The sequence below is a fragment of the Zygotorulaspora mrakii genome, chromosome 2 (genome assembly GCF_013402915.1).
Source record: "Zygotorulaspora mrakii chromosome 2, complete sequence".
Lineage (NCBI taxonomy): Eukaryota > Fungi > Ascomycota > Saccharomycetes > Saccharomycetales > Saccharomycetaceae > Zygotorulaspora > Zygotorulaspora mrakii.
In genome coordinates this window covers 779,188-805,029 of record NC_050720.1, presented here as the reverse complement: position 1 = coordinate 805,029, position 25,842 = coordinate 779,188, and the positions used below count along the sequence as shown (strand labels likewise).

Here is a 25,842-nt window from a genome sequence, read left to right as displayed (position 1 = left end):
TCACGGTAATGATCCATATTCCAACACGAAATGATATGTCCCGCTACAGAGATGTGTAAGTGGTTGATTTCGTATAGCGTAAGTCACTCTGTTCCACGCCTATTGCTCCGTTCCACTTATTCAATCGATCCAACACTGCTGTAGATCTCGGTGCCCAATTGCTAGGTCACGTGAGTCTGCTAGTCTATCGCATCGTGTGACAAAGACCAGTATCACTACACACGAAACAAGCACGTGCATGTGACTGGTCGGGCAACTACATATCGGGCGTATCACCTTTGGGTTGTCCTCTCTACCCACGCATTGCGTCAATCTGGTCGAGAGAGCGGAGCTATCTTTGCATGTCTGGTGGCATTAGCTCGAGTACTGAGCTTTCGAAAGCGTTTCTCTGCGATTATGGGTTGCGTGGTAATCGGTTGCAGTCCACCGTCTCTGAGCCCTGATGCTGCCTCTATATTCTCGACGATCAAAAACGTACTTGATCAGATGACTTGGCGTAGTACTACGTTGACGTTAAAGTTGCCAAATATCTGCCAGTCTGGAAGCATATTTTGGCCATTTCGGATTTGCGCCGGAAATTCACGCACTTCTTGGCAATAATCGGCAATTAAGACACTAAAATCTCAATCACCGGTACTTTTATCCCCGAGTCACTTCTCATTGTGTCGCGTACCCAAAGAAAAAGAGTCAAGAGGTGCACGTTCATTCCTTACCACTATTTTTTAAAATTACATCACAAAGTTGTAATGAAACCCAGTCATCGCGTGATATCACATTGTAAGTCTGCAGCCCGCAACTCCTGCGGGCACACTCCATCTCCCGCACGGGGCTTACCAGCATAATCTCCATCAACGAAATATTGATCTGAAGACTCCATGGCCAAGCTGGTTAAGGCGTGCGACTGTTAATCGCAAGATCGTGAGTTCAATCCTCACTGGGGTCGTTTTTTGTCTATGCAACTGCCTAGCTATTTTTTAAAACTGCGTGTCAAAGACATAGACATTCGTACATCACATAATGGCAACACCTTTCAAATTCAGAAAAAAGTGCGAGACCGGAAGATGATCGCAGAGAGCGCTGGCGAGAGAATTCCGGGAGTGAAAACCTCGGTTAACAAAAGAAACTAGAAAAACCAAGGAAAAACACAAAAGCGAAACCGAAAGAAACACAATAGTAGACGAATGCACTCGTAAACTTTCTTCCGACGGTTTTCACTACCATCAGGTCGTGGCGTGCGTTGTAACGCTCTACGCCCCAATTCGCCCCCCTATGCGTGCAACGCGCTTTTGCAGTTGCCATCTTGTTTCCTTAAAATTGCAAAAAAATTTGTTTTCTCTTTTTTTCGCTTACAGACGTTCACCACGAACAAAAAGTTTTTTTATTCGTTTTGTCTGTGGTCTTGGTCGGTGGGACCTGCCGAAAAAAAAGGACAGAGGCAGAGAGAGAAAGACCAATTCAGACATGGGATATTTAGTGTTCTGAATAAAAATTATACTTGAAGTCGTGTGGGTGAGATGTTCGCTATATAAAGTAAATAAGCATCATTTTATAAAGTGGGAAAGGTAAGGTTTGATATTTCTTTCAGGCATCAATTTTGATTGGGTGTCAATCGAAACTTGTCCAGTGCGGTAGTGCCATTAAAGGTCCTTTTTTTCGGTTCTCGTACACTTCAGACTGATACCTCATTTGCGAATTTGCCATCTACTGGTTTTGATATATAGTAGAAGTGGAACTAAGGCGGCTTGTGTGTGATCTTTCCTACTGAATTAGTCAGCTGCTAAGGTAAAGGTATATCGGGAAAAAATTAGTGGCGTTGGAAATGCTGAGCGCCAGCAGAAATACCCCACACAGTGCTAGTAATGCTAGCACTGGTGGCACTGGCAGTAGTGTCAATAATAGCGGAGGCGTTTCTCGGAAGAATACGCTGTCTAAGATGGCAAAGTTATTTGGTTCTAACTCGAAATCTGTTTCCCAGATAGATGTACGATCGGGAACAGACGTGTCGAATTCGGTTTCTCATTCGAATCTGAGCTCCCAAAGTAGTGCTCCTTCTGCAAAGGTACAGACCAGTCACAATGGATCAAACAAACAGAAGAAATCGCCCCTGGAGGCGTTGAGACCATCGTCTCCCTCTCCTCCTCCAATGCTATCAAGCAATATTTATCATAACTCTGCATCATCGTCTCATTCAAACATACAGTTTGGTTATAAAAAACAAATAGTATCGCCACAGTCTTCATCGTCATCATCTATTACTTCATCGGTCTCTGCAACGTCATTGTCTTCAAATTCTCCAACAAGCGGAGCTACATCAAATTCCAAAATACGAAGCAGCAGTGAGAATAATAACAATAACGGCTCTTCAGCAACTGCATCTTCAATAGCAATACCGGCTACCTTAACATCAGCGCCTTCCAGCGGTAGATTTATCGTTCATGCAGATGGCACTCATGAACATCATTTGAAAAGTGCAAAGAGACAAGAAAAACTTTCAAGCATGATCAAAAATATGGTTGGTGCCCAAAAGATCAGGGGCCAGGCAAAATCAGCTGTACCTGATATTATGATTGATTCAAAATTAAACCAATCTCAAGTATCGCAATTATCACAAAATGCACCACAACAGAGAATGGACCCGCCAACATTATTTGCTGGCCTTATGAAACAAATGGCAAATCAAAATGCCCAAAATGATCTGGACAAGTTCGATGAAAATGAACATGTTCCAATCAGCGGTGCATCAAATGAAAAAAGACAGTTCAAAAATACAACAAGTGACAGCAGTAACAATGTTACTGAATCATTTTCTGTCGCACCACTATTCAAGAAAAAAGATTCGCTTTGCTTCGCAGAAAAATATGGTCGCTGCCAAGAAGTCTTAGGCAAAGGTGCATTTGGTGTTGTTAGAATATGTCATAAAAAAAGTCAGAATTCAGCTAACGGTTTAAGATCCGAAACTTTATTCGCAGTAAAAGAATTTAAAAGAAGAGCAACTGAATCTTCTGAAAAATATTCAACGAGGCTAACTTCAGAATTCTGCATCTCTTCTTCGTTACGTCATACAAATATTATAACCACTTTAGATCTTTTCCAAGATGCAAAAGGTGATTATTGTGAAGTTATGGAATACTGTGCAGGTGGTGATCTTTTTACTCTAATTATTGCTGCAGGTAAGTTGGAATATTTAGAAGCAGATTGCTTTTTCAAACAATTAATTCGCGGGGTTGTCTACATGCATGATATGGGTGTTTGTCACAGAGATTTGAAACCGGAAAACTTACTATTGAAAGGTGATGGTACTTTAAAAATAATCGATTTTGGTAATAGCGAATGTTTTAAAATGGCTTGGGAAAAGGATGTTCATTTGAGTGCTGGAATATGCGGATCAAGTCCATATATTGCACCTGAAGAATATTCTCACGATGAATTTGATCCAAGGCCTGTTGATATATGGGCTTGTGGTGTAATATATATGGCAATGAGAACAGGACGTCAACTCTGGAGAGTTGCTCAAAAGGAAGATGAGTTCTATGCAAAGTACCTCAAGGGAAGGAAAGAAAAAGGTGGTTACGAGCCAGTGGAAAATCTGAAAAGAGCAAGATGCAGAAACGTTATCTATTCAATGCTGGATCCGGTTCCTCATAGAAGAATTAATGCAAAACAAATTTTAAACAGTGAGTGGGGCAGAGAAATCAAATGCTGTAACGATGGACATGCTCTCAAATAGAAATTTGAACCAAACTTTTTTTTCTATTTCTCATTTGTAATATTATGGATGTCTTCTTCCCATTTCATTCATTGCTTTATTATCTCTGCAAGTGTATTTAATTTATTTTTGCTAAGTTTATGGGACAATAAGATACCTTCTTGTTCTTTTCTTACTGTACATTGTACTCTCGGTACTTCTGTTTACATAATTGCATTTTATTTCCACATCCTTATCCTCATCCTCAAACACATACAAGAAAATAAGCATCAACCAATATGAAGAACTGATTTTAAAAATTATTTACAGGGTTAAGAATAAAAAAAAACGTGCTCAACTCATTTTTTCAGCAGGCATTGGTATAATTAATTGGAACTTTCCTGTGGGAAAATCGATCTCTTCGTTTGTTCACGAATTTTAAACTGCTCTCTTCACTATTCGCACCATCATTCTCCGTTGTGAAAAGTAAATCTTCATGCCCAAGATAGAACAAGCTCATGATATTAGCAAATCCGACAACCATTGCTTTTGCGCCAAAACTGACCAGTGGACCAAGTTTATTCACTATTAAACCGTTAACACCTACAGGTATTTTATGCAACTTAACAGTACCATTAGCCGACATAGTCCACCCTTCCCAAATATTGTGGATTTTGAAGGATGCAGAATTCACCATTGAACTTCCATCAGAATTTTTATGCTTCCTATTCTGCAACGAAACTGGTTCGTCACTCGCATTGATTGAAATGGACGTTGTCCCAATCTTATTCACAATATTCTCCGGTACTCTTCTAATACCGATCAACATATTACTCTCGGTAACGCACCAATTTTCTACATTGTAAAAATAATGAATCGTTTCTACTGCAGATTCCATACCAAGGCAACGAATCTCTCTTGCATCACGCTCAACACGCAAACATATACTCGTTTTTGTTCTGCTTTCCAACCTAAATGTATGAAGTACAACGCGTGAATGATCGGAATCAGTATAAGCAATAGAAAATGATGCTACTGAAGCACTTCCACAAAACCTACAATGGGTTGGAGCGTCATGAAATACTCGAAGAGAGTTAGGCTTGAAATGACTTATTGAGATGGTTCTAATTAAAGTCCCTGTTTGTGCATCAATAAGCTCTGCGTTCGTACCAATGACTCTAACAAGCATACCAACAAACGGCACCAATTCAATAGTATAATCAGTCTCCAATGGCATCTCACTCGTGTCGTTGGATGGCAAACTTGCATCATTTGAAACAATTTTACAGAATTTTTCTTTAGGAGCTATTACATTGGAATAATTGACAGATAATTTCCGCGGTCTCCATTTATTGTTTACGGCAGTGGACACATAGAGATCTCCTACCTTATTACACATCACCAGTCTATCGTTTACCCTTGGTGACGTAAGCTTCTTACATGAAATCAACGGATGATCCGATGATGTTGCGTTAACTAATCGTATTTTACCACTTATATCAATACTGTAAATCAATCCGGCGGCAGTCACAAAAACAAGTTCCTCATTTTCGTCTTCATCATTCGGATTATTTGTTATTTGCTCATAGGACGCGTCTATACCAGCTACCGATGTCACTGTAATGAAATCTAAAGTGTTGAGGCTCACGCGATCATTCTTGAGTGGCTGTTTGGATCCAGAAGCCTGCTGTCTATTTCTTTTGAAAGAGGGTACTGTAATCTTTCTGAAGAAGGCTTCCAATGGAGCAGCATTGTTCTTAGACAAGTTTTGCTTCATTTGTAGTTCCCACATGAATTTCATGTGTCTTCTTGACCATGCAGTAATATTACCATGTTTGCTGAAAAACGCAATATGATACCCATCATTACTTATGATAACTTTGGATAATGGCCAAAACTTTCGATGTAATGGAATTGACGCTGGGGGCGGGATTGGTTCTACTAATGGTGACCATACGAAGACTTTATAGTCGAGACCAACCGAAACTACAAAAGGCGATTTTGAGTCCGTGATATCGATTATATCCAAGGTATGTCCCTGATTGTATAGCTCTTTGATATGAAACTGGTCAACCGAGTTCTCTGGATTATGCAATTTCTCCGTTTGATTTGTAACATGATCTTTTTCCTCTTTTCTCTTCTCGTTATCTTGGGGAATAATACCTTGATGTAACTCGGGCGTTTTGAGTCCATTAATGCTGTCTAATTTAACCATTATCTTTTGAAGCAACAACAGAGTACAGGAGATTACTAACAAAACCAAGAGGATGGATTCTAACGCGTAGGTAAACTCAAACTTGTAAGCAGAAGTGAAGGAAGAGTTGTCAAACATCTGGCTGACTTTTATGTCACTGAGATTTCCTTCATTTCCGCCTTTATCTACTTTCAGTACGAAAACCGGTTGAATAAATGAAAGAAGTAAATCAATCTTACCCTCTAAGCTTCCAACAAAGGCTGGATCGGACATCAGATCAGCCGCAAGACGATGGTCGAAAACCGCATTTGGACTTGGGCGCGAGGAAGGTATGATAGATGAAAACTTAAATGTGAAAATTTTGTAAAATATTGATGTTGATGTTCTCGTTAACGCGAATCTCCTGTTAAAGCACACTGTGTATAATAAAAAGAATGCTATCGAGCAACTAACTGAGCAGAGCTGGTCATATGAACACCACTTTTTTAGTGAGTTCTTCGAAGTTGGGGATGGTTGGACATCTTGGTCAAGATATGCCTCACTCTTGGACTTACTAACTACCAGGATGTTATCACTCTCGAATCTCCTAAAGTCTAAACTCAAGACTGCAGTGAAAAATTCACATTGCAAAAAATGACCAATCCAGAGAGAAATCAACAAAAAACATGAAGCCTTTCTGCTAAATGGAACTGCGAAAATAGTTGCCAATGAAATCAGTACAACGCCCTTCGTGGAGTTATAATGAGACAGAGCAATGTTGCAGACAAAATCCCTTTCGTGTAGATCGTCGTATGCTTCAGATATCTTCTTTTGACTTTTGCCTTTTCGTTCTGATAAACTGTAGGAATGCAAAGTCGAACCGGAAACGTCTCTAATAACTCTTAACCGATTGTTGACTAGGATAACACCTAGTGGCAGATATAAAAGATGAAAAGGAAGGTTCTCATCGCTAGCTTTAAACAAAAAATCTGTTATAGTGCTGGATGATATTACCACCAGTACAACTTGGACAACAATCGCTATTGCTATACCAGAGGCTGATTTAACAGAATTTTTTGTTCTTTGTATGGAAAAAATGAAATATATCATCAAAAGTAAGCACAGAATTATAAATACGCCATTATCCCACATATTGGAAGATATCATAGTATATTTCAAGACTTCGTCAACATCTCGGCGCTGTATTTGATTTGCATCTTGCAAAATATGATAACCTGTAATATTTGATATTTCATCAAGTTGAATAATATTCTTATTTAATAATGAGCTTACGTTAGCAAAATTTTCCCTATTGACAAGCAAAGATATTACAAATCCACTAGCCGAGGATACAACTCCATTTATTTTCCATGTTCCCAATAACGAGTAGCGTGGAATTTTCAATATGTTTGAGCTGATAGTGCGTAACGGTAATGGATCTTTTTTCAAAGCGTCGAGTGAATGATTCCAAATGTGAAACGGAGAGCTAAGGATTGCCGTATCATCAACCCCTTTCAATAATCTTGCCTGAAATGCTAGTGAATCTAACAGCATCCTTTTATTGAGAATATTAGTTTTCATCAAAGGCTTCACCCAAACTTGTAGTAAATTCAAATCGACGTGAGACTCAAATAATGCTGGTTCACGTAGGTTAATTATTTCCATCTTACTGACATAGTTATGGTGCTTCGCGCTCGAAAATGCTTCCCATGGCTCTTGCAGGATCCATAGCAGTGGGTAGGAGAAGAGGAAAGTAATCAGCAAAGGCAGTATGATACTTATTCTGGGGTGTTTAATAGCACGTGTACACCAAATCTCGAACTGAACAAGGGAAAGATCAAATACATTTTTCTTATAACTTCCACTTTTCAATTGATTACTGTGCATTCTGTGTCTAATTTACATTAATGCACTTTAACCTTGGAAACTATCGTGAACGCTTTAGAGCTGACACTGGGAGTACAATATTGAAATACGGATATTGCAATGAAAGTAGGGCGTTAAATGAAAGTTTATTTTTTTTTAGTTGATAAGGCTCGCTAGTCTGGCGTCGCCGTATTACTTTCTTCTTTGGCAATTACACCGCAATGCTTTTGAAAAACCCGATAAAAGAATTTCGTTGAAGAAAATGTTCTCTGCCAAAAAAGTGGATTGTGAATAAGACTGAAAAATGGATTTGTATATTTACCGACGAATTAAACGTAAATTCTAACCTTTGTGACGGGGTATGCAACTAAATACTCGATAGTTGTGAAGGGTTTGTTTACTCATACAAAAAGGGGTCCTTTCATGCAGTTCGACATACTTAATTTACATAAAAAATGCTAAACAGTAACGGCATACGGAGAAGAAAGAGCCTATTAAAATTTAAGAGCAATACATGATTATTAGTAACCTTTCTCGAGATTCTTGTAAAATAAGAGGACAAAGGAAGGAATAGTATTCGAGAGTAAAGAGGGCGGACTTGGACAAATCATTTGAAACCCAAGGCGCATATATCTAAACTTTGCATTTGATGTAAAAGATCATTAATTTTATCATCCAAAAGACCATTTGCGTAATCATCTCTCGATTGCTGGTCTAGATATTGCTGGATTTGAGCCAATCTAGTGTATCCATCGGTACAAAACCTTAATTGAATTTTCACAAGCGCTTCAAAACTTGGGTCGAAATATGGAACTCTTAGAGCGATCAATTGGGGTAATTCTTGTTTCAACTGGTCGTTCAAATTATCAAAAATGTCTTTTGCCAGCGCAAGCTCTTTTTCTGCTCTGGGCAGTTTCGACGCATCCTTTGCGGGCTTGTCCACCAGTCTACGAACTTTTGCCTTTGCCGCATCGTAATCTCGTTTCTTGTGTTCTCTTTTCTTCACAGCTTCATCGATCTCTTTGAAATACGCGGAGAATTTGGAAACTGGATCTAGAACTGCTTCTCTAAATGGACCATCCAATTGCTTTACAGTTTCAGAGTCGAAATCTTGAACACATTGCAAATAATAATTACCAACATTATAACCTCCAGCACTCACATATTTGGAATCATCATACAAATTGGATATAACTTCAGCAACAGTAACTTGTGAAGCTGTGACTGCTCTTAAGGAGTCCAAGAATCCCTTAGCGTCTTTTTGCAAAGCATCTCCAGCTCTTTGTAACACTTTATAACGACGCTCTTCAATATCATATTCTTTGTCGATTGTCTTGTCGACCTCTTTAATAATAACACTTTGGCCAGCTCTATTGATGGCCTTTTTAAAGCCTTCCCAACTCATGATGATTCCTGAATTTCACTTTTGTTCTTGCTGATATTTTGTACAAATGGCTTCCACTTTATATTGGGTTTCCTCCTTTTTTACTCTGAAACTCGCGCCTCTTGAGAAAAGTGAACTGGCGATTCTTCACAGATGCGATAGGAAACAGGCACATCATATAATGAAACAAGCTGATTTCATAGAAAATCTCAGTCGTTAAGAATTTAGATAATCAACTTCACATCTCCCTGTTCAAATGAAACTAGTCTATACGGATCTTTAACATACTTTGCCACAGCTGTATCTAGAAAGAAACTCGAAACTGGGAACCACGAGGTCCATTTCTCACAGCAATTGCTCACAGCAGATGTTAAGGAAGGATGTCTTCTCTGTTCGAAATTTCTTGAAGATATTTGACAGAACATGAGAAGGTAATCCCTGAAGCTTGGTAGGGCCAAATATTTTGCAATGTTACCCAAAATTGCAAATAGTCCGAGTCGTTGTACCTGTGCTAACAAGCCACTATGCCTCCATATTCAGGATGCGGTGAATTTTTCATGTTACCATTACATTCGTGTGAGACCTAAAGTTATACTGCCCAAAATTTCTCCCTAGTGTGGAGAATTTCTTTGAAGGAAGGATTCCATATATTGGCAGCGTATGGACGACAAATAGATACGCATTTATCGATTCACGGTTCCAACTTAAGACTGTGAGGCTATCATCTTATTACCCAAGTAAAAATATATCGTTTCATCTCAACATGATAAAGAGAAGGGCGCACATTATCGGAAATGCCTTAATGGCAGTACACTCCGATTCTTTAATAACCATCTGCTATATATCTTCTTGATAGTATGCCATTCGTTGCACTTACACACAGCCAGTCATAATCACTTGTGTTCTCATGAGCACACGCGTAGCATGCTTTAGTGTGAGTCTTTAGCCGCCGAGGTGTGGCCAAAAGTGCTGCATGGGACAAACGGAACTGAAATGTAAAAATGTTTACATGTATGCAAAGATATAAAGTTCTATATGTGTTTATGTGTGTTGGTGCCAGATTCATCATAGATGGATTTCATTGGAAGGAAGTGGAATCGAACGAACTATTAGATAAGAGTTTTGTTTATTTGTTAAACCAGCAAACGCATTATACCACGCAATAATGGAAACTATTACACCAACAACTCCGCCAGCTCTATTGACATTCTCATTGGCGATGAAGGAACCAATTGAGAGAAGAAGAAAAGTAACTCCCAGTAAGAAAAACAATGAAAAGAACATAATCGTCGATTTCATAGTGCAGAGGCTTAAACCAAAAGTGAATATTGCCCACGCGAGCAGGTAAAACCCCAGCGCACTATTAAGTTCATCCGTCTCACCTTCATATGCATCAAGGATACCGAACCATGGTATGTAAATTGCTCCAAAGCTTAACCAAAAACCACCATAAGAACACAATGCTGTGCCACCGAAAGTATTCTCTAAAGCAATTTCCCAGATCCCGGCAATCAACTGAACCAAACCGCCATAAAACATTGCAGGGCCAACAACGACGTTAGGTATTGTTATACCCATTGCCTTTGCGTTACACATTGACAAAACAAAGGTGGTTAATGCAAATCCAGCTAATCCAACCGGAGCTGGATTGGCAAACTTATGCTTCGATGGAGGGGCTAAACCGGGGTTCAGAGTACCACCGAATGCTTCATAAGTCATTTTTCAAAAATTTCTGTCTGCCAATGTAAATATACTCGTCGTTATCTCCGCTGGTGTATATTTTGTGCACCTCCTCTGGAGATGAGATATTCGTCAAATCGTTTGAGCGTGTATCTTCCTCACTGGAAACTAATGCTTGCGGTTGATAGGAGGCGTGCTCGCTTGAATGTTTTTCAACGTCTGACATGGTTCGCTTGATCAAAAAATGAGTTTCATTTGCAGCATCAAGAGAATTAGAGAGATATTCGCATACCCTGGCTATTATATACGTTGCAAAAAGAAGAAACCGCAAACAGGAGATACCGTAATATTTTCCTTACCAGCTTAACCACCTCCATTGCGTTCTGTTGTAGCGCATGGCAGCAGTTCAAGATGTGAATTAAAGAGGGTAGTTTCACCCTCTTTAGTTTATCATCGTGTAACTCTAATAGTTCATGACATGCAGGTTTCTCAACGGAAAAAGAGAGGGGAAAGGGCGACTGCAGCAGCATAATAAGAGGTGACACTACTGCCACAGATGGATGGATGAATGGGGGACCGAGTATGTGGAACAATTCCAGTCGGGCTTGCCACAGCAATAGACCAAGAGTAATGGATGATCATCCGATGTTATGCATCACCGCGAAATGTCCGGAGCTGAGGGCCTGTTCTTTCCTTGGCTGAGTGTTGCCATGGTCCTTACTGGCCCCACTCGCGCTGTGCCTTTTTTCGCGAAAATGGACAGGCTTCTTTTTTTGTTCGGCCCGTAGGTCGGAAAACGGAAAACGGAAAACCACAGCCGAGACTGAAACACTAAAAATGGGAAACGCGGACCGGAGAAATCGGAGTGATTGGTAACAAGACCAACGTACAGCGGCTCGGTGATAATGGCAACCCGCCGGTACGTTAGGACCCAAGATGCTTGGTAATAACACGGGGAGCCCACACCTCTTGCCAGATGACACAAAAGATGACATGAAAGTAGCAAAAGACTAATAAAGGAAATTTAAATAAAATAAAATAAAATAAAATAAAATAAAATAAAATAAAATAAAATAAAATAAAATAAAATAAAATAAAATAAAATAAAACAAAATAAAATAAAATAAATTAAATGAAAGCATTTCTAATTAGAAGAAGAAGAAAGTCGTGAAAGTCGCTAAAAAATTGTTCTTTCGTTAGTTGGTAATGGATAAGGTCTTGCCAAGAGATAGGAGTTTTGTCTTGTAGCCACACCTGCGTACGCATTGTACCACGCAACAAATGAAACAACAACCCCCATTACACCTCCCGCCCTAGTACTGCCTACTGAGCCAGCAAACTCACCTATGGAGAGCAACAAGAATGTGATGGCCAGCAGGAAAAACAATGCGAAAAACATTGCAGTTGACTTCAACGTGCAAGCGGTCAATCCAAAAGTGAAGATAGACCAGCCCAATAGATAGAACCCCAGTGCATTGCTTAGATCCGTCTCTTGTCCTTCATACGCCTCCAAGATGCCAAACCATGGTATGTATATCGCGGCAAAACTTAGCCAAAAGCCTCCGTACGAGCACAAGGCCGTGCCACCGAACGTGTTCTCCAGGGCAATCTCCCAGATGCCCGCGATCAGTTGAACGAGACCACCGTAGAACATCGCCAAACCAACAACAACATTGGGCACCAGGATACCCATGGCCCGCGCGTTGAACATCGACAGTACAAACGTCGTCAGAGCAAACGCAGATAGTCCCAAGGAGCTGGATTGGCAAACTTATGCTTCGATGGAGGGGCTAAACCGGGGTTCAAAGTACCACCAAACGCTTCATACAAGTCGTTTTTCAAGAATTTCTGTCTACCGATATAAATGTACTCGTTGTTATCCCCGCTGGTGTAAATCTTGTTTATCTGTTCCTGCGACGGATCCTGTTGCTCAATATCGTTGTACGGGTGCGTGTTGCTTGGGATCGACGTGCGAGGGTCCATCTCGTCGTGGCTTGTTTGTTCTTTGTCCGAGTTCATCATTGTAGGAAAAGCTATTTCGGAACCGCCTGCTATTATTTTGGTTGTGTCGTGTTGACCTCTTCTTTCTTGTTGAAAAAAAATCAATTCTCTTTCATCTGAAGTGGCCATTTGTTTTTGTGCAATTGCGCAAGGTTCATGGCTTTTATAGCCCTTTTTTCATTTTGTGTACTTCTCTATTCCTGTCATGCGATGGGGTTCAAAGACCCTGCACGCGGCTACAGAAGTACAATCTCCACTTCGATAGTTGATGAACATGGTGATGATGGTCTCTGCGTCTTGTTATTCGATCGGCAAGTAAAGTGTTATAACTGTCGTCCCGTTTGGCTACTCCGATAGATCGATGAGACATCGCTCCGGGGTTACAGTCCAAAGGGCGCACAACATCGAACAAAAAGGGCGAATTTCAATTGTTGAGTTTTTGAGATGGTGATCGTTGCTTTGGTGTTGAACCACTATAACGATGTCATTCATCCCTAAGATTTCTTTGTTTTCCCCACAATTTTAATCGTGTCTACATCTTCGCTAGAGCCAGAATGGGGTGAGGGGTGAGGGCAGTCCGTATTCTGTCTGCTACCTTCTTCGCCGATTCGTACCCCCCCAAAGCCGTGGTTCATGGCACGTCGTGCCGTTTCATTTCTGTTCCGTACAGTCAGCACCGCCTGGAGGAATGCGGGGGTGAATCTCCACAACACAGCCGCGGAAGCCTAGCGAAAGAGGTGACCCGGAGCGGAGAAAGCTGCGCGGCTCCGCGGGACCGGAAGTGGCAACCGGAGTATCGGAGATACACGGTCTAATGGAAAGAAAAACCAAAAAGAAGCTTTCATTTTATCCAGATTCACTTTGGATGGAAAGCAGGCATATTCTCCTTCTCTGCATGCATTTGCATTGGTTCAAATCACCAGAATGGCAGGCTGGCGAACTTGACTCATACAGAGGTGCGGCAGAGCAGCCCGCTAATTGATGGGGCGAACGGTGTGGATAAATATGGGATCTTGAAAGATACAGTTTCTATATATGCGTTAAAGGGTCATATTGACGTTGGCGGCAGTGGCGACGTGGGATGCCCCACACTACAGTGGCCATTCGTCAAAATACACGGCGTCTTTGTCGTTCTGTGAAGGTGCGATTGAATTGTAATAATCGAAGATACAGAACTCTGCGTCCTTTGACGCAGTTTGAGTCATTTGCAAAACGCTCTGTAAGGTAACCTTGTAGCAGTCATGATGGACTTTTTCCAGTTTGTCATCGTACACCAGTACATCGCATAGAGACCGTATATTAGTCGTTGTCAACTCAACATTCGCAACCTGAGCGCCTATGATGAAATCAAGTATGTCTTGGGTTGTGGAGTAGTTTTTGACATCGGGGGAGTACAGCTTCTCGATGTTGCTGCCACTAAAATTTTTGAAACCGTCCGGGAAGGTCTTTTCGGACACAAAACGCCAGACGATTGTCAACAGACTGTTGATGAATTCGACATCTAGTTCACTGTCCGTGAACCATGGTCCACCTGTGACATCGATGGATGGTTGTAGATTGTAGAGCATGTAGATTTTTCTTGTGGGAAACTTGACACTTTTGACACTTTTAACGTACCGCTGTGATTCAAGACTCTTCAAGCATTTGAGCACAACGTGCTGATGTAGGTTTGTCTTGGCCTTGATAGTCTTGGTCCATATACCTTCCCTGCCGCTGGCCTCGATGTATGAGTAGACCAGCGATTCCTCTGCAGACATTGTGGATTTTTTCTGTGCTTCATCGATACCCACTGCTTGGAATTTGAGCTCGTTGTTCTGTTTGACAAGCTTGATCAAGTTCTTATCCAGCAATTCTTGTATGATAAGCATCAGGTCACCTAGAGATGACACTCCAATGAATCCCTGCAATTCAATCTGTGTGAACATTACCCCCGGTCCTCCTCGTACCATTTTCAGATGGAGTTCCTTAGCTGTATCAGAGAGCTCAATCGAGGTCTCCAAAAGGCTGTTCATATTGGTTTCGATCTTCAGCTGCAGCAGCTTTCCTTCACTTTCAATGGAACGTAGACTATCAGATACAGTCAGCTTTTTTTCATGTCATCGCGTACCAGTTTGGATTTCAACGCGCTGTGCGTATAAGGTGACATTAGACTCAATGGTCTACCTATTATCCATTCCTGATGTAGTCTTAAATTACAAACCTTCATAGGTTAATATATCATATATTTATATAATAATTTGTCCTTACTTCTGTTCTATCACTATGATTTTAAGAGCCATATAACCCAAAATTAAAAAAATGATGTTGAACAAAATCAAAATTTTAACATCGAATACAAAATTTTTAACAATGAAACCAAATGTACTCAATATTGTTGCGCCTGGAACTTCAATCTTCAACCCGTATTTGGTTTCTCTCAACATTAGTGTTTTGACCTCATTTATCAATAGTGATTCATATGCATAGTAGAATAGTGACAGATTTTTCAAATATTTGAATGCAACATTTGTAATATCCTTTGTGTTGATGAACAGTCCACTGAATAGTAATGACCCGAGTAAAACTAGTACACTGAATATGATTGAATTGTTCAAATCTTCGAAGAAAATACCTATCGTCAGGACTTCTAAGGAGATACTTAAGTTGAATAAAATCAAAACGCCAATAAATTTGAAAAACGCTTGTTCACCCATATTCAATCCCACCAGTGGATATACTACTAGGGCCAAAATTACAGGTGGGACAACTCTTAGTGGTAAAACATCACTCAAAATTTTACTCATATAATATGCCAATGGGCTATAGTAATTGTTTGAGCGTTCCTTAATGAAAATGATTCTTTCTAATGCAAAGGAGCTTAATCCTGGGAAAGTAACAAACCCAAGGTAAGTTAGAAGGAAGAAAAATAACCCCATTCTATTTTGAAAACCACTTATATCATTGGAGACATCGTAATATAAAATCCCCAAGAATGACCCTAAAATCAATGTCAACAGATAATTTGCCAATAATAATCTGGGGTTTCTATAGGTGTTCTTGAATGTTCTTGAACAGAGAATTGAGAGTTGTTGAAGGAATGAAGCCGCTTTATAAGTAGTTGGTAATACCATATTTGAACCCTTTCTGGCTTCCACAAGCACTTTGATATCATTTTCCAGCTCAGCAAAATAAGGACCTTCTTTGAAACGATGATTCAATAATTTTCTATTCATTGAACCCAAGGTTTCCTCTGCTGGATTTTCACTATCATTTAATAAAGTCCTTATTTCATCTCGATGTTCAGCGAAATGTTCCCATTCACGCTGTGTGAAAGAACCAACAGAACCACGACCTTCATCCAGGGATGCCATTAGTCCAGAGCTAGTGTGTTTGTGAGGGTCAGCATTGCGAGAAAATACACCACCGGCTTCTAAGTCATTTCCACTAGACAGTGGTTTTCTTTTAGGATACTTATTTTCAAAGGTGATATCAATCAAGTAATCTGCGATATTGTAGTCTGATGGGCAATTGTAGCCATTATTGCGCAAGAAATCAGCCACTCTTATAGCATCACCGGAGTAAACCATTTCACCATTACTTAATAAAACCAATTTATCGAATAGTTGGAAAATGTTAGAGCGAGGCTGATGAATGGATAATACTAATGTTCTATTGAAATTCTTTGATAGTCTAACGAGGCACTCTACTACATTATTGGCATTGTTTGCATCTAAACCAGATGTAGGTTCATCCAAAAACAGTATTAGTGGACTTGTCACTAATTCACAGGCTATTGATACACGTCTTTTTTCACCACCACTAATTCCCCTTTCAAATTCATCACCAATGATACGGTCCTTTATTTCGAGAATTCTTAGTTCTTCCAACACTTGATAAACTCTTGCTTGCTTTGATTCGAATGAAAGTGCTCTTGGTAAACGCAGTAGTGCACTATTCAAAATCGTTTCATAAACTGTTAAAGTTGGTAATAAATAATCATCTTGATCGACAAATCCAATTAATTTTGTATAATCGGTTTTCCCCATGGAAATGCCATTGACTTTTATATCTCCAGTAACTTTACCTGATTTCTTTTTCATGGCCAAAATGTCTAACAAACTAGTTTTACCGGCACCGGAACTTCCTAACAATGCCATAATTTCACCTGGTTTTACTAAACCATTAATATCTTTCAAAATACTTCCATTAATTGACGGATCTGAAATCTTGTAAGAAATATTTTCGAAACTTAAAGTAGCCAAAGTATCAGATTTCAAAAAGTTATCATCTTCCGCTATCTGATCTTGAGTATCACTACTGTCTAAGGGTAGATGGATCGAACCTTGTTTGAATAAAGGTGACTTGGAGATATAGAATATAACAAAAGTTATCAGTCCCAGGAGGGCGACAGACGTTAAACTTAAGATTATCTTGGTTTGTAGTGACATTGCAGCGTCTTTAGAAGGTGGGTTGTAACCAGGAATCTCGCTGTAATGTAAACACTCACCACTTTCGCAATGCAAACTAATGTAGGGATCACCGAAAAATGTTTGGATTAAATCATTCATTGAAGGTTCAGTAAATTTACAGTTCTTGGAATTCAAGTCACAAACGAAATCACCAGGTCCCTTAACGGTCTCCGTTAGAAAATCAGATATATCAATTGAACCATGTGCTCCACAGAGCATTGTATCAGGCAAACACTTGCAATGAACATCTTCACAGCTGTAATGAGATGAATTTGACTTCAAATCATATTCAAAGGAACAATTATCTAAACCGCAATAAAAGCTTTCGAGTTGGTCAATCCAAAATTGAAAGTTACAATTCTTTTTTTTTTTATCACAGGAGAATGTAACTTGCGGTATTTGACCTTTTAAAATTTGTATAATCTTTTCATTTGTAACATTACAACCTTGGTAAAGTTTATTAGCAATCATACCATTCTTATTACATGTGCCCTTTAATTCTATATCTGGCATAAAAGCGTCACAAACAAAATCATCCTGACAGATGTTACAATTAATTCCACCCCATCCATCAGAACAATCACATTCATTTGTAACGTTTGATCTCTTTGGCCTTCTTGAGTTATCATCAGATAATCCACCACAAACAGGAATGGAACAATCATCGCCTGAGAATCCCTCTATACATTCACATCTGCCAGTATTGGAATTGCAAACAGCGTATTGTTTACATTCAAATATTGGCAACATACAATTAAAACATGGAGGGCATTGATCATCTTCCTCGTTGACTCTTCCGAGGCTCTGGTTGTTTTCGTAGGTCAATTGCAAAGTGGTCCTGGCACCGGCATGTGCGAATGAAATATAAAGCCATATGAAAACAAAACAAAGTGATAAACGCATTTTCGTATCTCTAATCTATCACTTTCACTTTCACTTTCACTTTCACTTTCCCTTTCACCTCCACTTTCACTGCGCCGTAACTTGTGTTTATGCCGTACTTGCGACCTGTTCTTTGTCTCTAACCAAGAGCAACTGCCAATAACAATTGAACGACGTATAGGAAACACTTAGCCTTGTGTATATGGAAATACTCCTAAGAAACTTGCAATAGTAAGCCAGAAGGACGCCGTCACTTGCCTTTGTTTGTCTTCTTTCCTCTGCCTTCGTCAAGTTTGCTATTGTTGTATGACAATTTGTTGAACCGCCGAGCTCCTTTCAAACTCCAAGTGTCCCTGCGCCGGCGGGATTGAACCTCCCGCTTTCTATGGCCAGTACGACCTTTGGTCCGGGTAATACTTTATTTGCCGTACCTTAATTCGGACAGTCAGGTCATGTGATCAAGGCCTGCCCTTTCGTTTTTCACGTCAGGCTCCATGATCTTCTTTCGCATTTTTCACGAATTTTGGGAATCTCATTTGCGGATTCCACTATTTTCAATCTTCTTGTATTCCTCTAATTCTGACCTCTTCCCGGCATCCTCTATTGCAGCCATTGTACCCTAAAAGTGCTAATCCATCACCACTAAGCAACCACAATCATATACAGTAGAAGTGGAAATCAAATAACATGATCCACATTCCACCAGTGGTTGGCTTAACGCCAGAGAAAGACGCCCATTGCAGTTTCATAAACTTCTAGCTAATTCGATTCTGCTGGCTCAGGGGGGCCAAAAGGTCAAGTTCGTTTGTTAGTTGGTTGTCCAGTTGGGTGGTCTGTCCATTTCTGTCTTCAGCTGTGTGTCTCCTATCTTCTTTTCATCCTTTCGTGACGAGAAGCTGCTTGAGCTCTCTTGATGATTCCACCACCAAATGTGTGTGTGTGTGCCTATTAATTAATTTTTTCTCAGAAAACGTATATAAATGCAGTTTACACTTGCTACAATATTCAAAAGACTCTTGGTAAAATGGATTCGACTGTCTTTGTTGTGCAACAAAAACATCAAACGATACAAATTTTTCACACCGTTTACAATGTCTTTATCTTCTAAGCTAACCGTTAAGGATCTACAATTGAAGGACAAACGTGTCTTCATCAGAGTTGATTTCAACGTTCCATTGGATGGTAAGACTATCACTTCCAACCAAAGAATTGTTGCTGCTTTGCCAACTATCAAATACGTTTTGGAACACAAACCAAGATACGTTGTCTTAGCATCTCATTTGGGTAGACCAAATGGTGAAAGAGTTGAAAAATACTCTTTGAAGCCAGTCGCTGCTGAATTGCAAAAATTGTTGGGTCAAGATGTTACTTTCTTGAACGACTGTGTCGGCCCAGATGTGAACAAGGCTGTTGAAGCTTCTAAGCCAGGTTCCGTTATCTTGTTGGAAAACTTGCGTTACCACATTGAAGAAGAAGGTTCCAAGAAGGTTGACGGTAAGAAGGTCAAGGCTTCTCCAGAAGATGTTGCCAAATTCAGAAAGGAATTGAAATCTTTGGCTGATGTCTACATTAACGATGCTTTCGGTACTGCCCACAGAGCTCACTCTTCTATTGTCGGTTTCGACTTGCCAGAACGTGCCGCTGGTTTCCTATTGGCAAAAGAATTGGCATTCTTCGGTAAGGCTTTGGAAAACCCAACCAGACCATTCTTGGCTATCTTGGGTGGTGCTAAGGTTGCTGACAAGATTCAATTGATTGACAATTTGTTAGACAAGGTCGACTCTATCATCATTGGTGGTGGTATGGCTTTCACTTTCAAGAAGGTTTTGGACAACACTGAAATTGGTGATTCTATCTTCGACAAAGCTGGTGCCGAAATTGTTCCAAAATTGATTGCTAAGGCAAAGAAGAACAACGTTGAGATTGTTCTACCAGTTGACTGGGTTATTGCTGACGCTTTCTCTGCTGACGCTAACACCAAGATTGTTTCTGAAAAAGAAGGTATTCCAGCTGGCTGGCAAGGTTTGGACAGTGGTCCAGAATCTAGAAAATTGTTTGCTGATACTGTAGCAAAGGCTAAGACCATTGTCTGGAACGGTCCACCAGGTGTCTTCGAATTCGCAAAATTCGCAGCTGGTACTAAGGCTTTGTTGGATGAAGTTGTTAAATCTTGTCAAGCTGGTAACACCGTTATTATTGGTGGTGGTGACACTGCTACTGTCGCTAAGAAATATGGTGTCACTGATAAGATCTCTCATGTCTCTACCGGTGGTGGTGCTTCTTTGGAACTATTGGAAGGTAAGGTCCTACCAGGTGTTGACTTTTTGTCTGCCAAATAAGAAATTTAAATGTGATTACAAGGAGGGTCTCGTCTTTTGAGATTTGTGTTTAATCTTTTTTATTTTCTAAAATTATACGAAATTATATAAATCAGTAAAGATAACGCTTTTTAATGAAACGATTATTATTAAACTTTACGTCTCTTCTTAACTACGTGGTTTCTTTCACTTGGACTAATATAATCCTCGTTAAGTAGCTGAAAAATACGTTGCTCGTCGAAACTCTCCAATAAAACATTATGGTTGTCATACAGTCCATGCTGTGTAAGCTTGAGACCATTATGCATTGCTTTAAGCCGTATCCATCTGTTAAATTCCTTGGGACCTATCCATTGAAGCCTTGCCGCTCCTAGTTCAGAGTACTTACAGCAAAAAAAATCCATTCTCCTGCAAGGGCTTCGATCAGAGTTCAGCGACATAAACATGTCTTCCGGCTTTAACTTGTAATTATCAACAAATGTTATACTTTCAAATTGACGTTTTTCTTTATCAGGTAGCTTAACTCCTAGCATGAACTTTCTAGGATTGTCATCCCTCGCAGTGTACTGTAATGTAGGAGTGGTTTTTAAGTGACATTTCTCTAATCTATTAATGATAATTTTGTTGAACGCCTTGTATATTTTTCTAGTTAATTGCAAAAAGCACTGGACATAACCTTTCCGGTATAGCGAAATAGACAGATCTTCCATGATTCTGCCTATTTCTGAAATATCATCGCACCCAGCCTTATAAAAAAACAAATCGATATCACCACACTTCTCTGCTCCCCTATGGTAGCTTCCTAGTATTTCAACTTTCATTTGGGGATCTATTAAATGAAGTTCCTGCTGAACGACACTGGCAAGCTTTTCGCACTCATCTCTCCTAATGGGCTTCAACCAGTCTTCATAATATGACCAACCGAATAAAATAGGCCAATCCCTCGTGAAGTCTTCGGGAAATATTGTGCATGCCTCTGAAAAGGATTTGAGCCCCATTATTTCCCATTTTTTAGCGGTGTATATCCCTATGTCATGACATCTGGTGAAATAGTCTACTCTTTTTTCAGATTCAAAAAGCTCCTGCAAACCAGGCAAACTACCATTATCCAGTAAAGTTTGGATTTTCTTGGCTATACTGGCCCCCACGTTAGATATCTCTTCCTGTGCCTGTGCCCCGGATTCGATTTTGAAAGGATACTGCTCTATACCAATTCTAGCAAGTTTGTAACCTCGGGCACGAAATTGATCTCCTTTCATCTCATACCTCTTCGCCAATCTACCCAATGCTTGTATCAGTTTCTCGTTTCCCTTTGGCACAGAAGTAGTTTGCGAAATATCTACTGTCCTCTTCACCTCTTCCCCCATCTTGTTTGAGACTTCAGTTTCCATGGATTTACCAGCGAGCTCAGAATTTTCTGATTTATTTTGACTGGATGAATAAACTTCAGGAATTTGTCTCGCTGCCTTTTCAGAGTTCTTTAGTAACTTAGCAGTAATCAAATCATAATTATACAGAGGTGTCGCTGAATGGGTCACGAACTTCACTCCACTATGATCCTCTGAATTGTCCTCTAAGTTGTCCTCTACGCTAAGTACTAACTCCGGGTTAATCTGGAATGATGATTTCCTGAGCCATTCACTTATACAAGTAGCTCTGACACACTTCAGTTTATATGTGTTAACATTATTCCAGACTGTAGAGGGATCTAGATCAAACTCTTTGAAAAACAGTTCATTTTTCATAATGGTGTTGGTATTTGTAATGAAAGAGTCATTGATAAGAACAATCGTGTCACAGTCTATTTCTTTCTCCTCATTCACTAGCATTCCCCCTTCTTTAACCAGTAATTCGGCCAAAAACTTCAGCGACGACGCATTTCGATTTGGTAAAATTACAAACTTTGTTCCCTTAAACAAAAGCATTTATACTACCTCTGAGTGCCGAAGAAACCCTCATATGGGTGAACGACAGCTGCTCTTTGATACCTCCTTTTTTATATAAGAAATCATTTTTTATTATATTCACTGTTTTTTGACCACTGTTTTTCAACCAACAGGCAGAAACTAAAAACGTCACAAACAGTAAAACTGTATGGCGCAGCTATAAAGTAAAATTGTTCTTTAAGAAATCAATCGCAACCCATGAAACTGCTTGCTCTGCTATTTCAAAAATAACGAGGTATTTCATATTATGAATTGGGTTTAAGAGATGAAGCGGTCCTAGTCCCATGTACTGGAAGAGCTTGTTTGAATTGCGGTAATGCAAATAGGTTCTGATATATAGTGATAACCGTGTCTTTACATCATAGAATAACACTGAAAAGCATGTTCGAGTCTTGCGAGAGGGTGGATCGGTAGGGGAATATTTCGAGTATCTGAGGAACGAGTAACATCAAGTGAGTTTCACCTTGGCTCAATCATTATAGCTATTACATTATTGTGAATCTTAGCCGCAGTCTCTATTTACGTTGACCTGGGTCGAACTAATTCTTGTATTGCGAACCATGATTTGACCAAAAAAAATCCGTTTCCGTTTTCCTTGCTAAAACATTTCATATGGAGCACATTTTTATCTTGCACATATAGTTTTAGCTCATTTAATGGGATTCCAAGAACCTCGGTAGCAAGTTTCATGAGCTTTTTTTTTTCTGATTCAGGGTCTAGCAGTAAGAGACCATTGACCTTGGGATGCAGTATAGATAAAAGATCTGTTTCACTGTCACCAATATACCAAAATCGATTATCTGTTTCGTCAGATTGATGCTTTCTAAGTAGTTTTTCCAACTCGTGTAATTTATCCGAACCTGCTAATATTTGATTTGAGAATTTACCTGTATAGATCCCATTTTGGGAAATCAGCTCGTTGCAGAAAATGTTGGATGCTTCAATATTTGAGGTCCCGACCACCTCATGAATGAATTCTTTGGACCAGTTGATAGAAATTATATAAAATTCGCTGCTATCAAGTGAAGAGATAAATTCCATGAAGCCATTTCGTAATAGGGATGCTCCGATTCGTGGATCATACTCTACATAACGGCATATGTCACTATGCGTTATTCCCTTGAATAAACCCCGTTTCGTCATCTCTTCCGTACTGGTCATTTCCAATAATCTTCTATCTTGCTGGTACCGTATCTCAGTAGCAAAGAGGGTGTAAAAATTGGCACTCGTTACTGTTTCATTCGAGGAGCACAGCAAAGGGAAAGTTCTTCCACCAGCGAATTGAGCTCCAAATGCTTGCGGATTCTTTTGGAATTTATGATAATTGCTCATGTAAGCATCCTGAAAGTAGGACCACTTTGGGTTTAAGAGTGGGTTGATTAGGTAAGGTAGTTCACCCAGAAGACTAATGGTATCCCTTGATGTAATCGTGTCGTCGAAGTCAGAGATGATGATGTCTTTCATTTCGTGAGATAGGTCTCTACTGACCACTTCAATAGAACGGAAAAAATTTACGCATGTTAAGATATATTCACACACTTCTATGTCAACCCCAAGTGGAACACAGTGAAAAACCAAAAGGTCCATCCTAAGACAGAAAAGAACTCTCTATAGAATAACTACACATGATATTCTTCTTCCTTTGCGGTTTCACTAGTGACAAGGGACCGACTCAAACTCGGTGTAATTAACTAGTTTAATCTATGCTACAATTATTAAAAAAATGCACATCGTGGAGTATAATCAAGTATCAACAACACTCCACTGATGTAATTGTGCAATATGAAGTTACTTTGTTTGAAAAGTGCAAAAGAGTTACGAGTAATATGAAGGTTTTGTTCGAATTTTTTTTTGGGCAAAATATATCAAGATCATAATTGTGTTACGTTATTCATGATATAGTTTGACAGTAATGTTTACCGGTGTGTCAGGCAGTTAGAATTATTGCATCGAAGCTAAATACCTTTGGCTACCACAAATACATCATCTGCTTCAAATATGGTGCTTGTTCCGATTTTTTAGTGAGTCTAGAACGGTGGGAATATAGTTTGAGAGTTGTCATGCTCATTAAACCACACAATGTATATGAATAGGGCTAAGAATCCGCGGTTAACTTGTTTCTGCTATTCAATATTACGAGTACAAGACGCAAAGACTGCTTAGTGGCACTATAACCCCCGTTATAGATATTTGCGATGCTATTGCTCAGTCACGCTTTTTATAGCTTACTTGCAGGTTTACTCCAGGAGCTCATCCCATCTCGAGGTATATGATTAGTTCCTAAGTCCATAACCGCCAAGCACCAGATATTTCAATGTAGCCCGCTTCACACTTTTAGGTTCACTTGCAGTTATAAAAGATTGTGAATGAAAAGTGTTTCCGCTGGCTAACTGTTAACATTATTTCAAACAGACTATACAATAAAAGCAGGCGAAAAACTAACTTATCTCAGCCATTGTATTGCCATGAGCCAAAGTAGAATCTTTACAGTTTCGCACAAAAATAGCCCTCTTTTGGTTCTCATGGAAGAGATGTGATTTGTATCTTAGCCATCATCCACATGGCTACACTCTGGCCAAACTTGTCGGAATAGGTGCTTATCTTGAGGGAGCCGAAGATCCAGAATTATGCGATTCAAAATTTAATATTGAAATAGTACCAGAAGAAGCTATAACAGAGTATCAATCAATCGTTAAGGGTACCTGACTGATATCCTATGATGCAAGTCATTCACAATTCAGGAATCTGACAACAGAGAAACCTACGGAATGAATTAAGAAAACAGCCCAAAATTTGGGTGTCCTAGCAGCATGATTAGCGGATGGCAGTGAATATTCTTCACCCTGTTTTCTCTCTTTTATAGAACAATAGGTGCAGTTTTTTTGAGAGTAATTAACTTCGAAGTTGTTCATGCTAGATTGGTTAGCCATTGGTAATAGTGTTGTGATATTGTTGAAATCTGGATCGTATTGCGAGAGAAGTAAGATATATGGAAGAGATCTCTTATAAGAATTAGAAATAAGACAATTGGTTCGTAAAATAAAATAAACGAAGTCAGATAAAGCCCTAACAGAATGTCAATCGATACTGGAAAGATATCGGATGACAGTCTATCGCGAGACGTTTACAACTCAGGAGTCTGACTACGAAGGAGTCTATGGCATGGAACAAGAAATAACAGTTGTACTGTGGATTCTATGGGACTAGAAATGGTGTGATGACGATGAAAATTCTTCACTCGTCGTCCTCTCTTATGGTTCAATAGGTGCGAAATGCTAGGTATAAATACTGACGTATTTTCCAGATATTAATCCAAGTTCAATCAGTTTTATCTCAATTCATGATATAGAAAACCAAGGAATTATATATCTCTATAATTGAATATCATAGTATTATCATCAATGTCAAACCAAGTTACTATCGACAACGCCGAAGAAAACATTTTTTCCAGATATTTCC

At 39.6% G+C, this 25,842-nt stretch overlaps 8 protein-coding genes and 1 non-coding gene across 9 annotated transcripts, besides 2 other annotated features; 3 read left to right on the top strand and 6 right to left on the bottom strand.

Moving 5' to 3' along the window:
• The first annotated feature begins 869 nt into the window (after positions 1-869).
• Positions 870-943, top strand: HG535_0Btrna1N. The gene has a single exon. It is a non-coding gene; the product is annotated as a tRNA-Asn (tRNA).
• Positions 944-1,819: 876 nt separating this feature from the next.
• Positions 1,820-3,727, top strand: SAT4 (serine/threonine protein kinase SAT4; the record flags this gene model as incomplete). The annotated part of the gene is made up of 1 exon (XM_037287201.1): positions 1,820-3,727. The coding sequence occupies one exon, from the start codon at positions 1,820-1,822 to the stop codon at positions 3,725-3,727; it is 1,908 nt and encodes a 635-aa protein (XP_037143096.1).
• Positions 3,728-4,052: 325 nt separating this feature from the next.
• On the bottom strand, positions 4,053-7,745 carry HG535_0B04090 (uncharacterized protein; the record flags this gene model as incomplete). The annotated part of the gene is made up of 1 exon (XM_037287200.1): positions 4,053-7,745. One exon carries the CDS (start codon positions 7,743-7,745, stop codon positions 4,053-4,055), a length of 3,693 nt encoding a protein of 1,230 aa, XP_037143095.1.
• A 586-nt stretch (positions 7,746-8,331) lies between these two features.
• On the bottom strand, positions 8,332-9,129 carry RVS161 (amphiphysin-like protein RVS161; the record flags this gene model as incomplete). The annotated part of the gene is made up of 1 exon (XM_037287199.1): positions 8,332-9,129. The coding sequence occupies one exon, from the start codon at positions 9,127-9,129 to the stop codon at positions 8,332-8,334; it is 798 nt and encodes a 265-aa protein (XP_037143094.1).
• A 1,692-nt stretch (positions 9,130-10,821) lies between these two features.
• Positions 10,822-11,014: a sequence feature (pseudogene similar to Saccharomyces cerevisiae ADY2 (YCR010C) and ATO2 (YNR002C); ancestral locus Anc_1.425).
• A 1,526-nt stretch (positions 11,015-12,540) lies between these two features.
• Positions 12,541-12,918: a sequence feature (pseudogene similar to Saccharomyces cerevisiae ADY2 (YCR010C) and ATO2 (YNR002C); ancestral locus Anc_1.425).
• A 962-nt stretch (positions 12,919-13,880) lies between these two features.
• RPC34 (DNA-directed RNA polymerase III subunit C34) lies at positions 13,881-14,801 on the bottom strand (the record flags this gene model as incomplete). Its single annotated transcript, XM_037287198.1, has 1 exon — positions 13,881-14,801. One exon carries the CDS (start codon positions 14,799-14,801, stop codon positions 13,881-13,883), a length of 921 nt encoding a protein of 306 aa, XP_037143093.1.
• A 231-nt stretch (positions 14,802-15,032) lies between these two features.
• On the bottom strand, positions 15,033-18,140 carry ADP1 (putative ATP-dependent permease ADP1; the record flags this gene model as incomplete). Its single annotated transcript, XM_037287197.1, has 1 exon — positions 15,033-18,140. One exon carries the CDS (start codon positions 18,138-18,140, stop codon positions 15,033-15,035), a length of 3,108 nt encoding a protein of 1,035 aa, XP_037143092.1.
• A 959-nt stretch (positions 18,141-19,099) lies between these two features.
• On the top strand, positions 19,100-20,458 carry PGK1 (phosphoglycerate kinase; the record flags this gene model as incomplete). The annotated part of the gene is made up of 1 exon (XM_037287196.1): positions 19,100-20,458. One exon carries the CDS (start codon positions 19,100-19,102, stop codon positions 20,456-20,458), a length of 1,359 nt encoding a protein of 452 aa, XP_037143091.1.
• A 128-nt stretch (positions 20,459-20,586) lies between these two features.
• POL4 (DNA-directed DNA polymerase IV) lies at positions 20,587-22,362 on the bottom strand (the record flags this gene model as incomplete). The annotated part of the gene is made up of 1 exon (XM_037287195.1): positions 20,587-22,362. One exon carries the CDS (start codon positions 22,360-22,362, stop codon positions 20,587-20,589), a length of 1,776 nt encoding a protein of 591 aa, XP_037143090.1.
• Positions 22,363-22,902: 540 nt separating this feature from the next.
• CTO1 (Cto1p) lies at positions 22,903-23,970 on the bottom strand (the record flags this gene model as incomplete). The annotated part of the gene is made up of 1 exon (XM_037287194.1): positions 22,903-23,970. The coding sequence occupies one exon, from the start codon at positions 23,968-23,970 to the stop codon at positions 22,903-22,905; it is 1,068 nt and encodes a 355-aa protein (XP_037143089.1).
• Between the last annotated feature and the right edge of the window lie 1,872 nt (positions 23,971-25,842).